The sequence below is a fragment of the Eutrigla gurnardus genome, assembly GCF_963514095.1.
Source record: "Eutrigla gurnardus genome assembly, chromosome: 16".
NCBI classification, from domain to species: Eukaryota; Metazoa; Chordata; class Actinopteri; order Perciformes; family Triglidae; genus Eutrigla; species Eutrigla gurnardus.
This window is the reverse complement of record NC_139927.1, coordinates 19,431,012-19,447,705: the sequence shown is the minus strand read 5'-3', so window position 1 is coordinate 19,447,705 and position 16,694 is coordinate 19,431,012. Positions and strand designations below refer to the sequence as shown.

Genomic DNA, 16,694 nt, shown 5'->3' with positions numbered 1-16,694 from the left:
TTGATTTCCTGCAACTGAAAATATAAAAAATACGCTTTTTAAACAGTTTTATTGCATTTAAAGGAACTTTACTCTAGTTTCTTATTCATATAATTTTGCCTACTAAATATTTGTAAAAAGTTACTGAAAATTGCTCAAAGTCCACATATCCATCAATTTTTTAAATATAATAAGTAATGTTCTCTGGTTTACAGTTCAAAATATAAAGTTCTATCATTTATTATGTCTCCAGTTAAAAAACATCTAGTTGACATGATCAAATAGCCTCTATCGTTTGTAACTGCTGTTATTCCTGTTTGTTTAATCATGTTGCTGGATGTTTATGATTACACTACAATTTGTATTTTTCGTACTTGGAAGGACTTCATTACTGTATGTTTTCAATTTTGCAAATACAATCTAAACTACTGCACATGCAATGATGTCACAAACCTGCATTCCTGAAGGTCCAATGACATCGAAGGCGGCGACCATGCTGGAGACAAAGTGCACCACTTTGTTGAAGCTCTCCTCGCCGATGCTCCAGGAGCCGTCGATGAGGAACACCACATCTGCTTTGGCACCTTTGCAAACTGGAGGCAAGGAAGGAGTGCAGAGGGTTAAAGACCACCAGCCTGACCTCAGGGCAGCACCACAAACACCAGCAGAGAAAATGAAATCATCACACGCCATCAATTGTTTGCGAGGCTGGAGCGCGTAAAAGTCTTGGGAATGTAACGTGACGGGGACTGTGAATTGTAATTACCGATAAAAACATTAACAAAACAACACTGGCAAAACCAAACAGGCAACATTTGGTCACCATAAGGCTCGAAAGTGAGCTCTCGTTAATGGGTTCCACGCTCAGACGAAAACGAATTAGGCAAAAAAGCTTTGAATAATCTTTGCCTTATGTGATGCAGCACTCTTTTTCATCACAGTCATAGCTCTATAAACCCGTTTCACACAATACAAGACACAAACTGATTCTTTGAGAGGGTCTAGCTTCCTCGTAACGGGCGTGTTCCCCTTCATGCGTCCTGCCGGGCCAGCAGCACACGTGGAGGCTATTAATTCACCGCTGGCACGAGTCGTTTCCAGAAGGAGTCGGTGCTCAAACCAGCACCTCGGCCAAAACGCTGCACTGAGCCGCTTCCAATCAGAGGTGAGCGTTGCCGAAAAGACTCCATCCATTCACGCCTGGCATGATCCAGGTTTTACCAAAGGTTTTTTGGGGGGGGCTGGGTTGGACCTGCTGCTTCTGGATGTTGCACAGTGCTATCGACTCCTGGAAGGATGTTTAAACATTGTCTACACTTCCTTTAACTCTCCCTGAAGTCCAGAACGACAGCAAATATTTGCTAAATATGATCTCTAAAGAGGGGATAGGTTCATTGGTGACTCTAAATTGTCCGTAGGTGTGAATGTGAGCGTGAATGGTTGTTTGTCTCTACATGTCTCCCTGTGATAGACTGGCGTCCTGTCCAGGGTGTACCCTGCCTTCGCCCAATGACAGCTGGGATCGGCTCCAGCCCCCCCGTGACCCTAAATACAGGATAAGCGGTAGAAAATGGATGGATGGATGGATGATCTCTAAAGATTCATTTTAAATGTGCATTGATACGTCATCATCATGCTTTCTATTTTCTCTGTACTGATCTGTTGACTGAGCTGTTGACAGCTAGGGTTAGAGTGAACACTAAGAGCACGTCTCATTGTGGAGCAGTTTAAGGTTAAATAAATGCCATTCATTTTGGACTCTTCAGCTCTTCTTTCCCTGAAAGGCCAGCAAGTTGCACTAGAGTTTCACCAAAAGGAACTTTTGTGAAAAATCCTCACAGATTGAATTAACCTTCGCAATGGAATGCACAAATTGCACTTTAGTTTTCCAGTTTTTTAAATGTATTTTTTGGGCGCTTTTAGCAATGCACAGATATTTTGGCTGTTACTCCATCAGCATATTATATTACTTCAAAAAAGTTTGAAATTAAATTATTTGATTGGCTGTATGCAAACAATTTCTGCCACTAAAACAGAAAATCCCGGACAGGGGGTGCTGTCATGAAACCAAAACCACAGACCTGTGTTGTACCAAAAGATAACTGCAGTTACACAGAGAGCAAAGGCTTCTGGGTGCGTTTAGACACTTACCTGCCCATGCTGGTGGGATGGTGGGTGGCGGTGTCGGGGTCGGTGGGACTGTGGGAATTGGAGTTGGCTTCACCACTGTGGGAAACAACAAACAGTAAAGTGCCATCAGCATATATTTGTGATGAATACAGAACAGTAAACATGTTGTGGGATGACGTCATTGTTCTGGATCGCTCCTGTGAGGTGATGCAACCCTCAGTTTGTATGATGCTCCACGTCTCACACACCAAAGTTCATGGTTGGAAATATGGAGCTACTTACTACAATCATGTCGTATGCAACAGTTGAAGTGAGCGTTATATTATCACCTCTTTACCTCCAGGCCTTTCTGATCTATGCCCTCTTCAAACCTCTAAGAATACAGGAGTTACTGGTCTCCTGCTTCATTGATGCGTGAGTTTGTTTGTGGTATTTGGTAACTTCAGTGTTTAAGGTCAATTAATATTCAAACTGTTTGATTTTGAATAAATGCTTTCTTAGGTAAAATATGTTTTGCTTTACATAAAAAGATAAAGATGACAATTAAATAATACAAATCTGCAACAAACATTTGAATGTTTTTCAAATGTCAGCTTGTACTGCATTTAAGAGACCAACATGTTTTAGTACTGATCAGATGTAGTGTGATCACATTGTGTTAAAAATGAACTCTAATTGAGTCGAATGTTGTTTAGCATTGAGAAACTTCTGCATCATGGATAAAAACCATGATTCTGACAAAATGACACAACTTACATGTTCGCTCCTTGATGCCGACCCCTGGACCCTCCAGATTGGGCGTCTGAACGAAGACGGTGGCGGTGTACAGAGCGTCAGGAGACAGTCCATCAAAGCAGTACTGAGGCAGACCAGCGGGGATGGTGATCTCATGTTGACCTTTACTGGCGGCTGCAGGAGGACAGGGAGATTTCAGTTTCAGCAATCATTGCCTCAGTTAGATTAACTGTATTATTCTGAATTAAATTTCAATGGATTTCATTTGGAAGTTTTGTCATGTAAATACATATTTACACAGTCTGAGCATACAACCCTTCAGTTAAGGCAAAGACGTTCTACTGCTGCCTGCTCTCCTAAAAATTATGATTATGCCACAGATTATGTTTGCTCTTGATTTTTCACAAATTAGTTTCAAAAGAGTCTACAGAAGTCTGCAAAGGGAGGGCTTTCAGCCTGCCGTTCATGTCGCGTGTGAACCAACTACTTTTGTTGCAGTCAATTGTCTTTTGAAGCCAAACCATGTTTTTTTTTTTACTAAAGCTAACCAAGTAGTTTTGTTGCCTAAACCTAACTATTATGTAGTTTTGTAGCGTTTTTTGTTTTGTTCTGTTGTTTCATTAACCGCGTGTTTCAAACTGTGACCGTTTAGCCAGGAAGAAAATAAGTTTCCCATGAAACCTAATTGAGAGTTTAGTTGTATGGGAACATAATTTAGTAGGAGACACAATGTCGCTCCACTTTGATGGGCTGTTTTCTGAACGCTGAGTGGTTCATCATTCCAGAGGAGGAAACCATCTTTGAACAAGTGATGTAACTCATTTTGGGGGATTCCTCCTTTGTTCAACTTCTGTAGTAACAATATATTCTATGATAGAGTAAAACAAGTTGAATTATTGACTCAATTAATTGTAGCCTACTGGTGCAGTATGTGTATTAAAAACATAAACAAAAGAACTTATCGGATCATTTGTTGCTCATTTCAACATTTTCATGCGTCTCATCAGTCTTGATTATACTCAAAGGGAAACGGTGACTCATGTACAGTAACTAGAGCCACTCAGTGAAAGAAGGACTTTGTGAGGCAGACGTGCTCCAGAGTTCATGCCTGATGACTGGAGAGTCACAGTTCCAGCCTTGTAAACCACACCCAGTGGTTTTAAGATATTTTAGCTCTGAATCATCATGAAAGATTAATATAAGTGGTGAAAACTAAGATATTTATGCATTATATATATCTCCAGGGGTATTATAGCATAAATGTTAATTACCAAATTAGTGAAATATGCTAATGTGCTTACATTTTTGGCTTTTAAATGAAGAACTGGGCCGGCTGGATTGGCAACTTCAGCCTTTATTTCAGCTTTGCCAATGACCGCCTACATGTTGTTGTTTTTTTAAATGAATTGATAAATGTTTATTTCACAAGTTTGGCATCTTTAAAGATTCAAACTCATTTCTAATCTTCAGAATTTCTCCGTTACATTTAAATCTCCCTTGGCTCCAAGATGCTGATGTGAATATTCAGCGTGCAGAGTGATGTTTCCACATTCATCTGCTGAACGTTTCTCTGGATGTACCTGCAGGGTTTTGCAACAACATCCAGTATTCAACCAAAAACACAAATGTGATGTGGAAACTTAGACTGTTTTCTCATGTTTTCATCTTGTGACCCGTTTAAACTTTTTAAATGAAAAATATTATCATGTTTTTGGAATGGAATGGAAAATCCATATCAGACACAAATTACATGTCTGGAGGGGATGTTTAAAGATTAATAACAATCAAAGTCTGCAACCATCAGGGACACACACACACACACACACACACACACACACACACACACACACACACACACACACACTAGTGTACTTCATCAGGGAAAAGATCTCAGAGAAGAACAGAGAATTCTCATGTGAAATATCAAACCTTTGGAGATAATTGGAGGACCATGTAGGAAAATTGGCTTCATTCACCGATATCTCCCGAGGCCTTTTTTTTCATGAATCAGATTCATGATGTGTTCTTAAACCACAGAATTGTTTGCACCTGTGTGTTCTTATAATAATAAATCCCACTTTCCTTTCCTTGTAAATCGAAGGCTTGTGCCAGTTAATCGTAAATAGCAGGTTACTTTCTGCCAATCGACATAAAAGACCATGAGACTGCAGGGCCGTGTGCACCCACAGGGACTGAAACGCCCAAACCAAAGTCTAAGGAGGGTGGAGCACAGAACTCCAAACGGAACAAAAACTTCAACACTTGTGAAGTGGAGGTACTCCTGCAGGAATGAATGCCTAATGTCATATTTAGTCACATCAGTCAATATAAAGAATAAACAAAAAGATGCATGGACGTTATTACTGTGTGACTGTGAGTGTCCAAGTGTTAGTGGAATGCTTTTTTTATTTTAAAAATCACAATGCTTTGTTGAATGATTAAATTGTTAAATTGGTGATCAGGTTTATACAAGCAGATGAGTATTTTAACATTTTCTTTACATTGCATATAGATTACCACCTAATTGATATTTGCACATATATTATGTCAAATACAATAACCAATTATTTGTGGATAAATATTTCAGCATTCAAATGTGCATGAGCGAGCTCTTGAGGTTGTGTAGATATTCTTTTTACCGAAGAAAACATTGGTGAATGACAGAAAAAGTGGGTTAAAGAAGACATTTCATCTTAACAACTTAATAATGTCTCTCATTTTAGGAAACTGACTGAGAAAATATATCTTCAGTCCCTTTAAGTTGGATCTCCTCGTTCCTTTGCTTCTTTGTCTTGTCACTTCTCTGACTCTGCTGGCATGAAGTTGAAATGGTACAGCTTGTGACAACAGTTGCATGTGTTAGAGCAGGGAGTCAGTTTAAGGCGTTGGGCTTCATAATTTGTAGTTCTGTCAGTGTTGCTGGATTTTGTTTTGTTGCTAACAGAGGAAAATAAAAGATTACTCAGTGCTGCTTAAATTCCACAAAAGCACTCATCCTCGTTGACGACCCCAGTGAAATGTTTACGCGTGTGCAGGGCTGGGCTGTGATGTACTGATAATAAGGTTTCCTAACTATGCACTCTGGGAAGCACAAACAAACAAAACATGTTTATTGCAGAGGCAGCTGCCATAGATTGCTGCTTTTCAGAGTTTTGGGGCATGATAGAACAACTCTTAGAAGGATGTCATCATCCTCTGGTGATGCAATACTTTGAGAATGAACTCTGTAATATCAACAAGTTATGATCTAGTCGCTTGATATAAATTGTTCTGGGAAAACACATAAGCCTCTCGCTCAGATCTACTCCAAAACAGTGGCCCTCATTAATCAATATGTGGAGTGATGTTGACTAAATATGAAGACTGAACTATTTCAGCTGGTATTAGATGATACTTAAGCCCTGGCAGCCACATGTTCTCCTTCTAACCAGCGTTTCCACGGTTTCTCCATTTCTGAGACATTTTTGAGATACTTAGTTGTTATTTAAAGACACTAAGTCATTCTTTTGAGACACTAAGTTGTTATTTTGAGATACTACGTCATTCATTTGAGATACTAAGTTGGTATTTTGAGATACAAGTCATTATTTGAGATACTAGGTTATCATTTTGAGATACAAGTCATTATTTGAGATACTAGGTTATCATTTTGAGATACAAGTCATTATTTGAGATGCTAGGTTATCATTTTGAGATACAAGTCATTATTTGAGATGCTAGGTTATCATTTTGAGATACAAGTCATTATTTGAGATGCTAGGTTATCATTTTGAGATACAAGTCATTATTTGAGATGCTACGTAATAAACAAATTCACTCAATATAAATTGATCTTTCTTGTATCTATTCCGAAACAGTGGCCCTCCTTTATCAAGATGGATAGTGATGATGACTAACTATGAAGACTGAACTATTTCAGCTGGTATTATATGATTCTTAAGCCCTGGCAGCCACATGTTCTCCTTCTAACCAGTATTTCCAGACCTCCTAAAGGAAATATCATTGGAGACCGACAGTTTTTTTCCATTTCTTCCCACCGTCTTGGGCCACTGTTGACTGATTTGTTGACTTATGAGCAGCGTCTGCTGCTTCCCACTGGGACGGAGGATTTCTGATATCTGGTAGTGGTTAGGGGCTATCATCCGTCTCACGCTAGCAGACTCATTATTTGTTCTGGCAACCTGTCATATTGTCCCCAATGACTAATGACTAGCATATAGAAATTTAAATATGGATGCTCCCTTCCTGGTTTTTCCTTCTCTCAAACCGCCAACCGTGTCCCTGTGTGCAAATACGAACCAGATGGAAATCAAAGAGTCTTGAAGTAATTGAAAAGGATGTAATCTTCAGACAGAATTAAAGCTTGGAGGTCAGACGCTTCAATCCCCGCCAAAACTTGCATTCTACCTTAACAATCACAAGGAGGATAAACAGCCTCTGAGAGGGGAAAGACAAAGTCTAGATGACAGAGTCTGCTAAACACCGTGGAGCTTTACGCCTGAAATCGGCTGAGGATCTGCTACAGAGGTGATCTCATCTGGAGATGTGCCTTCAAACATCTGCTGGGCGTCCTGTTGCACACCTTACAGCATGCATGGCCTCTAACAAGTCACCTCCAATCAGGAGACGAGTGTTAAAGTGGAGCACGGTGCTGGCATCAGGTGCACATGAGTCTAATAAATCTTCTGCAGCTAGAGCTACAGTGTTAGTGGAGAGAGCCGCTGTCAGTGTGGCTTTTATATTACAAAATCAGTTTTATTGACACTTTTGTCTTGTGGCTGTTGGCATTTTCTCTTCTGTGATCTCCTCATAGTGGAATGAAAGAACCATTGGCAAAAAAGAATCAGCCTCAAATTTGGCTATTGCTGTTGGCGATACAGCATGCCAAACATAAAACCCAATTCTTTAAGTTGACTTTTCTATTAGTTCTAGTTTAGTTTCTTCTGTTAATGTATTTAGCTGCTGTATACATTCAGTATAATTATGATTATTTATTTGATTTATTCTCAGAAAACAATGGCTGACTGAATGACTGTGACTACAATTAACACCTTCTGGTTATAATCCTCTGTCAATCTGTCAAGTTTCAGTTTGCATCCATGTCTGTTTAAGATGTCAGCACTTCATCATTTATCCTTTTAGACATTTATGTGAAATTGGCAGTTGGTATATGAATTCTTGAATCGTGGCCAAAACTGTACAAGAAGGTTTGTGCCAAAGACTTCTCTCCAGGTGTTTCTGAGATTTTGCGACGGACAGATAAGCTGAAAACATTATTGCACAACCTAACACTCCTAAAGTAAGCCTTCACAAACAGTCCTAAAGACGGTGAATGAAGTGAAAGTGGAGGAGACTTACGGTCCATGGGATTGAGTTTGATGCGGTAGGACGTGGCCGCCCTGTGAGGACTCCACTTGATGCAGAACTTGTCGTGGTCGACGTTGTAGGTCTCAATGTTCGTCACGTTCAGGTAGACTGCAGAGATCATCAAGTCACATTCAAACCGTCAACATGTTGAAGAGACACTTTCAGGTTTAGTACATTTCTTCAGAACGATCCTGTGAAATGTTAAGGACAGAGGACGAAACATTTTGAAAAACGTACGTGTTGTTCCCTGGCCGTTTAGCGGCTCACTCATGCCACCGACGTACTGAGCCACCACTTTAAGATCGTAGGTGGTTCCAGGCAGCAGGTTGTGCAGAGTGTATGAGCTCACGTCACCCACAAAGAAGTCGATGGGCTGATCTGTGCCTGGAAAGACAACAAACACAACAATGGGGTTTAAATCCCCATTTCACCTTCATCCAGTCCTAAAGGTTTCACCAGACGAGAGCAGTGCTGATATACCATGTTGATAATAGGAGTGAGGTCTCACCTGTAGGAGCGTATATGAGCCTGTATCCTTGGACTGGAGCTGAGACCGGGTCCCAGGAGACTCTGAACCTGGTATACCACTCATCTGAGACCCGGAGGCTCCTGGGACTCAACATCCCAACTGTGATGGAGAAGAGACATGTCAACAACAACAGATCTGCATTTCTATCTCTACATAACGTGACTGGAGGCAAAGAGAACCGAGACTTCATATGTTTTAATCTGTTGTTTTACTTCTCCTTTGTCTCTGAAATAAAACGCTATTCATCATTGACTACACGTACACATTGGGGAAATCTGCTGCCTGTGGATGTTTGGTCACTTGTTTCTTGTGACAATATCTTGAATTGGAAAGCTTGGAAAGTGATTGCTTCTTTTAATACCTTTATCACTTCATTTCAACAAACAAGGGCTATGTAACATATAATGTTCTTGTCTGAAGCTCACCAATATGATATCAATGTCCGTGGCAGCTGTTTGTTAAAAGAAACAACATGTAAAAGTGTAACGGTTAAGTGATACCGATCATTTTGCATTATTAATGTTAACCTGTTTTTAAAAGCACACAGGAGCAAACTCATACAATTAATTTTTATTCCTCAAAACAATGAACTGGAATCTCTCGTTTGAAGTTTTTGTCATATTGATCATTTTTGTGAAAAGAAATGCCATCAAACCTACAAATTGAGCACTAAACCATTTCCTGATTGGACGTTTCTGCCTCCTCACTGCTGACTCATTTCCCTTCCGTCTGTTAATGAGGTTCATTATATCTGATACATGTGTTTAGCTTTGGGTCTTTCCTCTGCCGCTGAGCTCTGACTTGGACCAACGCCTGAAAGTGCCTGGCACACTTCAACTTTCTATTGTTTGTGTAACTAATGCTTCTGCTCACCAGTAAAGTGCTCTCCCAGTTTGGCTTCTGTGGGATCCCAGTGGTCCGAAACCATCACACTAACACGTGTTGGCACTGTTGACTAATGTACATCTACTCTGTTTATTTTCACTGCACAGGCTCCGCTCTCTGCAGCCCCGCTGGCCCGTGGAGCTGTGAACTCTCGCTGACTTTAACTCCACTGTTGCATCAGCAGCAGGCGGCTCAGTGAGAGTGAGGCGTGACACTGAGGTCACAGGTTCAAACCCTGCAACGCACGGCGTGACCTCAGCAAGACACTGACTGAAGGCTCTCACCTCTTACATTCTTATACATTTTGTAGAGCAGACTGGAGTGCAATTGGAAAATGTATGTATTCATTTATTTTAAGATACTAAGTTATTTAGAGATATGAAGTTGTTTAGATACTAAGTTGGGTTTTTTTAGATACTGTGTCATTATTAAGAGATTATAAGTCATTATTTAAAGATACTAATTCATCCTCAAGATATACTTTGTCAATATTAAGAGATATGTGATTATGACTTACAGCATGTTTTTCATCACAAGACTAAGGATTCTTTTCCTCCTACTGGCAGGAGAGGCCTTTTATAGGAACACTCTACCACAAATCTATATTTTGGGAATCAAATTCTTTCCACCTCGAAGTTTGAAAGTTGGCTCTGAAAAGTGTGTTCCACAAGCCTATGCTCTCTTCAACAAACAGAGCTGAAAACACAGCTTCTGTGGTCCGCTATCACCTCCTCATAGCTCCACTGGACGTTGTGTATTTGTTATGTATTTGCAAAGCCACACACCGATCACATGGATCTGTGGTGGATTATGCTGCAGGAGCACTTCAACATGTTCCTATCTGTATGTTATGACTTTCATTCACTGACTTTTGGGCACTATTGAAATAGTTAGATTGATTGGAGTTTTTCTTTACAGTTAATGTCCAACTTGGGGATTCTTTAGGAGTTTCATAAAACTGGTGCTGTTAAACTCTAAACATGTTAACCCTTTAAAACACATAATTGCATGATCTTGTTGAAATCTATCTAAAATAAAACTATCATATATCAAGAGCATTCATTATTTCTTGCAGTGGCAAGCTAAGTTTTCTGGCTTTCCAGTGATCATGTTGTACGCTTGTGATGATGAAAAATGTATATACCGGTAGTTCAAATAATGCTTGCTGCATTGAAGAAAATATATTTTTATTTGTGACACAATTGCAATACTTCTACTTCTACAATACCACTTAGTTAATTTGGTTTAATGGCTCACATCGTTTAGTTTATCTTGTACAGATCTGGTTTTATAAAGCATTTGAATAAGAAATTATGTCACAAAAGGCAAAAATACTAGTGTAGGCACTGGGAAATATTTCAGAGTTCCAATGGTTAAACCTTGCTTGCTTTATGCTCTATTGTACACAGTATGGAGCCACAATTATGTTGCTCTTAAAGCTGAATTGTGTAACTTTCAACACATTATCACCCTCTCCAGGAGCTTGTTAAAGGTCATAGATGGCTGACATGATGAGAAACCTGCTGTTTATTGCATAACTGCAGAAAGTCTGGAGGTTTGTGTACGCAGGAGGCAGTTTTTATTCCTCCATCTCATGCAAACTTAACAAATTAACTTGCAACAGTCTATTTTCTCTCACTTAACTGATTGTGTGTTGGGCTCAGAATGTAGCCAAAACACCAAGGACCTACACACAGTACTGTGTGTGAACACCTCCTGTGTAGACTGACAGAGGATTTTAGGTGCTCCTGACCGGGGTGAGTGTGAACGTGCGGCTGCCTCACCTGTACGTCCGTTTCCAATGAGGGACCCTCCAGGACCGTCGGCGTAGATGGCCTCTACGGTGATGTTGTATGGGGTGTCGGGGAGCAGATTCTGCAGCTGGGCGTTGTTTCTGTTCCCTGGAACTACAGTCTGAGGATCAAAACACCAAAGAGTCAGAGGTTGTCAGACCCAGAAGATTTAAGCAACAGTGAGTGTTTTTCCATCCAGGGCATCCTGGGTAACGGGGACGGCTCTTTGGTCTGGTTGGGTGTGTCTTGTTTGCTCTTCTCTTGCAGCTTATTGGTACGTAAGTGTATTCATTCAGTCTTGTCTCCTAAAAATTACATTCCCACACAACATGTCGTGTTTTATGTTTGCCCTTGACGCATCACAAATTATATTCAACCGAGTCTGAGTAGGGAGGAGGTTGGGGGAGTTGGTCAAAAAACACAGGGATTTCACCAGCGGACTGCTGTTAGTGTCCCGTGTGAACCAAGTAGTTTTCAGAGTTGGCTGACTGGGAGTGACAGAACCCAGTGCTCCCAGTCACAAGAAACAAGCCACCTCAGCCCTCATGGAAAGACTCTTCATGTGTTTGCTTTTTTTTTCTGATTTTTGCAGAGCTCAACTCAACGTTTTAGGGTGGATGCCAGGTTGAGCTCAACATATGGCTGCCAGTTTTACATTAAGATATTATGTAGTTATACATCATCTGGAAATGTTGCCAATAGCATTGTTCATTGGGCCGTCAATGGGCCGCCGGCTCTCGGAGTCTCTGCCTAGTAACACATTTTCCTTTTTGTTTTTTCAGGTTCATCTGGTTCTTTGCCAGTTTAATCAATTTGCACATTTGTTTTTGATGTTGAAGCTTAGTTAGTTTGCTTCACTATTACACTATTTTTAACTAAAACAGATGATGCTGCCATTTTCTCAAAATGGCTGCCAATGGCAACCTGACTACTGTTACCGTCCAGTCCTGCACCCACAATTTTTTGTTTTGGGTGTAGTGTAATAAATAAAGTGACTATTAAAGTTAACTTTCTGGTATTTTGCACTTAACACGTAGTTAGACACTTTAATGTGAATTGAATATTAATGACTTGCTATGGGCCCATGTGTCTACACAGAGTTAAGAAATGTTAAATCTGTGACTTTCCACTCTGTTTTACCTTCCAGGCCTTACAAACTTTCCATTCCTTTAGCAGAGTAATCTTGAACAAACAGGAAGGAATCATTTTGTGACCTGAGGGAGAAAATTGCAGCTCTGTTGGCATTTAGAAGCTGAGTATAAACACAAACCTTCTCCATTAGCCACAGATGCTAAATTGTAATAATTGCGTGCATTTATAAATTGTTATAAGCTCCTCTGTGCTCCAGTGTGGAGAAATCCTTTCATCGCCCTCCCTCCACTGCAGCTAGCTGACTCAAACAAAACAGGTGCTTCGCTAAGTGGAGGGGGAGCACAGCTGGGCCGCCTCCGCCCTCACCGCCGGTCCAACTCTTTATTTGGGACTATTAATAATGTTATTATGGCCCAAATTGTAATGTTTGTTTAACAGAGCCTGTAATTAGTCTCACTAATCGGTGATTTACAACCTGAATGAGCCAAGGGAATCCAGAGATGTGACTTCAGCGCATAGTTTAGATGAAACAGCACGGTGAACGTAAATCCAAAATGTCATAACCTCAAATTAATCTCTCATTATTGGTCAAACCAAGAGGCTCAAATGGATCATATTATTTTGTCTTAATTACGTGATTTATATTTGTTTCCTTCATTTCCCCAAAATTTCCTCACTTTTATATTTTTAAAGGTGCATCTACTCTTCAAAAATGCCCCCAATTTCCAAAATATGTTTCCAAATTCCGCTTTCCTAACATATCATCAAAATATGTTCATTTTCAACAAAAATATTACTGTCCAAAATATCCTCACTTTTAAAAATATGTTCACTTTCTTTAAATATGTTCACTTCCCAATAAAGCCTTCATGATGTCATTTCAGCTATGCAGACCCTTGTGATTGATGTCGGGGATTTCCAGCAGGGCACTTACAAACTCCGTGATGGGGTCTCCGGTCATGGGGGCGTAGGCGATCCTGTACTGCCTTACGGGACCCTCTGCGTGGTCCCAGCCAATGGTGAGGGTGCTGGTGGTGGCGTCAAAAACACGCATGTTCCTGGGACCGGCACGTGGCACTGCAGCACAAACACAACAACACGTTTATTTAGCATTTTTTATTTGCTTTATTCGCGTTTCCAATTGTTTCAATCTGTGACGGTTTGAGCAGAGATAAATACTTTTCGCTGGAAACGTAATTGAGAATGCAGTTTAGTTGCAATTTTGTAAGAGGCAAGGCTACATAAGGAGCCAGTTATGGGACTGAGCATGTATGAAATATATAGAAAACACCAATATATAATTTAATTTAGCAAACGTATGAGAGCAATGGCGTCATACTGGCAAAGTCTGATGACGACATAAAGACTCCGAAATATTCACTACTAAAAATAAGACTATTTTGCATTATGGCAACTGTGTGTTTTTCGACAACCACCAAGTGTAAATCACTAAGTGCCACTCGTGATAAGATATCATTTGTTTAGAGAAGCTGTGTTAACACCGATGACCTTGCTTGTTAAAATGAACATTTCTTCAAGCGTAGTCAAGTCATGTTGTCAGTATATTTATACGGCACATTTAAAAACGACATATATCGAACCAAAGTGCTTTCCAGAAGAGACAAAAGGTTATGATCTGCCTCACTACAAGTATACACAATATACACACAAAAAAACAAGACAACAGGGGCATGAAGGGCAATAAAACATAATGTTATACATTTATAAAACAATTTAAAAAAAGCAAAAATTAAATAAGGTGTTAGGAGATATTAAATAAAACCAACAATAGATTAAAAGTCTACAATGAATGAACTGAAAGCCAGTGAACAAATGTGGGTCTTTAAACTATTTTAATATTATTTAAAATTAAAATAAAGTGTATTGTGTATGATGTTGACATAAACAAGGGTCTGCATGAGTCAATCACAAGATTGTACACAGTGTCAGCACATGAGATTGTTGTTGTACTTACGTGTTTTGCCGGTGTCCTTGACTGGCGATCCCTCTCCATCGGCGTACAGAGCCGTGACAGTGACAGAGTAGGGAGAATCTGGGATCAGGTTGTCCAGGAAGGCGTTGTGAGTATTTCCTGGAACCAGGACCTTCGTGGAAAAAGAACCCAAGAGTCAAAAAATGTATACAATAGACATCATCATCCCGGCCACAGCGGGGAGGCTTTAACTATTCAAATGAGCCTCATGCATTACGTAACGATCTGGCAGCGATAATGTACATAATGATCTCACTGCTCATCCCACAAGTTATCTCCCAAGCATTCTGCTGCCAGAGTCTCCCTGAAACACTAACAAAGGCCCGGGAGGTTAGACTACAAACAAATCCTTCATTCAGTAAGTGGACTGATGGATAAACAGTTTCTGCTAGGAAGCGGCTGGAGAGCGCGTCATCTGTCAGCGACTCAGAGCCGGTTCAGACACGCAGCTCGACGTGTTTTCTAACAACAAGGTCGTCTCTTGTCACCGGGATTATCAGGGCATTTATCCCCGCTTGTGGGCCATGAAAATCAGGTCCGTTACATCATGGGAGATGCATCTGCTGGTTGAACTTGCGTCCACCCTCATCTAGAGTTGCTTTTGTTTTGGTTAAAGCAAATATCTCAAAGGGTTTTGGACCCAAAGCTTCTGGCACATGGGACCATGAATAGGATGTGTTTGAGATCCTACAAGCACATTATACACCTGATGGCCAGTCAACAGTAAGGCCAGTGCATTGTCCTTTTAAATTATTTCCTGAAGGAGGAGCTGCTCTTGACATGGAGCTCAATGGCTGAGGTGAATCGGAGTGAACAAAGCCAAACACATCCCATTTCTTCTGGGTCATTATAAGCTTTTAGGAGGTCTTGTGTTTACTGTGTGGCCTTGAATGATCAACTGAAATGGTTTTCACAACTTTGTGAGTACAAACTTTCCAAATAGTTCATCTGTGATGGGGCCCGACAAGAACATTTTTATGTATTTGTAATACTTTTGCTGTCCACCCTTTACTTGTTCTTTTATTATAATTGATAGGTACGTCTCCAAGGAGGCCATGCTTCTGGGTTGGGTTTCTCCATCTGTCAGCAGAGTTATGGAAACACTCCTGAAACCTGAACTAATTTTATTGATCAGGTGGTTTGGCTAAGCTAGCGGTAGTAAACACGTAGCTTGACCCGGATGTTTGCCGTTGCTATGACAACAAGTGAAAGCTACCGCTAGCTAAGGATGGCCCCTTCCTGTTCCAACATGACTGCACCAGTGCACAAAGCAAGGTCCACAAAGACATGGCTGAGAGAGTTTGGATGAACTTGACTGGCCTGCAGAGTCCTGACCTCAACCCGATAGAACACCTTTGGGATGAATTAGAGTGGAGACTGAGAGTCAGGCCTTCCCTCCAACATCAGTGTGTGACCTCACAAATACACTTCTGGAAGAATGGTCAAAAATTCCCGTAAACACACTCCTAAACCTAGTGGAAAAGTTACAGTAAGTAAATGCCCATTATATATAGCTTTACTATACTGAATTATTCATCAATAGTTGGTAAATGTTTGTATTTCTGAGCTCATCTTTGTCTCTCCTCTGTGTCTTTGCCAAACCAACTTCCTCTTAGACAAAAACAAAATCAAAGTTAATTAAAATAAAATACAACATAAGTGAAAATAGATAGAGGAAAATGTGACGACAAGGGATAATAAACTTCTCAATGTGGCGACTGTGGGGATGATAAACTGTAGAGAAATATTAGCTTCACAGCATCATCAAAGCAGAACTCAATCATCAAAACAGCCTTATTAGATTACAGCCTTACAGCCCAAAAAACATCAATCAAAGGAGCTTTTCCTGATGTCACAGATGTCTCTGCTGTGTAATATTTCCAATCTTTAGTCACAGAGTTCAGACTCTTTCAGGGGAAATAAAGCTCGCTTTTGTCTCCCTGCAATCCAGATATTTGCACCGGTGCGTGAAATGTAGTAATGCTGATGGAGAAATACAAAAAGCTGACAAGTCATGATTTCCGTATTTAAGAATGTCACCATAATGAATGCTGATCTAACATCTGTGCAACATCAACGCAAACACTTAGTGAAACATAATAACGGGAATGGCCAAAAAAGACAACCTGTTGTTTCCATGGAATAGACGATGATGGCTGTGACCCCTGCACTGATTTCATTGGTTTAATCA

The 16,694-nt window shown here is 40.3% G+C and overlaps 1 protein-coding gene across 4 annotated transcripts in view; it reads right to left on the bottom strand.

Annotated features, from left to right (window-relative positions):
• The window catches only part of col12a1b (collagen, type XII, alpha 1b), a 132,396-nt gene that overhangs the window by 31,483 nt on the left and 84,219 nt on the right, over window positions 1-16,694 (bottom strand). For all 4 annotated transcript variants that reach the window (XM_084030848.1, XM_084030845.1, XM_084030847.1 and 1 more), the window contains 9 exons: window positions 14,486-14,615; window positions 13,445-13,587; window positions 11,410-11,539; window positions 8,720-8,839; window positions 8,449-8,595; window positions 8,203-8,319; window positions 2,866-3,018; window positions 2,131-2,205; window positions 433-572 (listed from right to left, as the gene is read on the bottom strand). In XM_084030848.1, coding sequence (XP_083886974.1) covers window positions 433-572; window positions 2,131-2,205; window positions 2,866-3,018; window positions 8,203-8,319; window positions 8,449-8,595; window positions 8,720-8,839; window positions 11,410-11,539; window positions 13,445-13,587; window positions 14,486-14,615 — 1,155 coding nt within the window. The remainder of the gene's footprint in view (window positions 1-432; window positions 573-2,130; window positions 2,206-2,865; window positions 3,019-8,202; window positions 8,320-8,448; window positions 8,596-8,719; window positions 8,840-11,409; window positions 11,540-13,444; window positions 13,588-14,485; window positions 14,616-16,694) is intronic.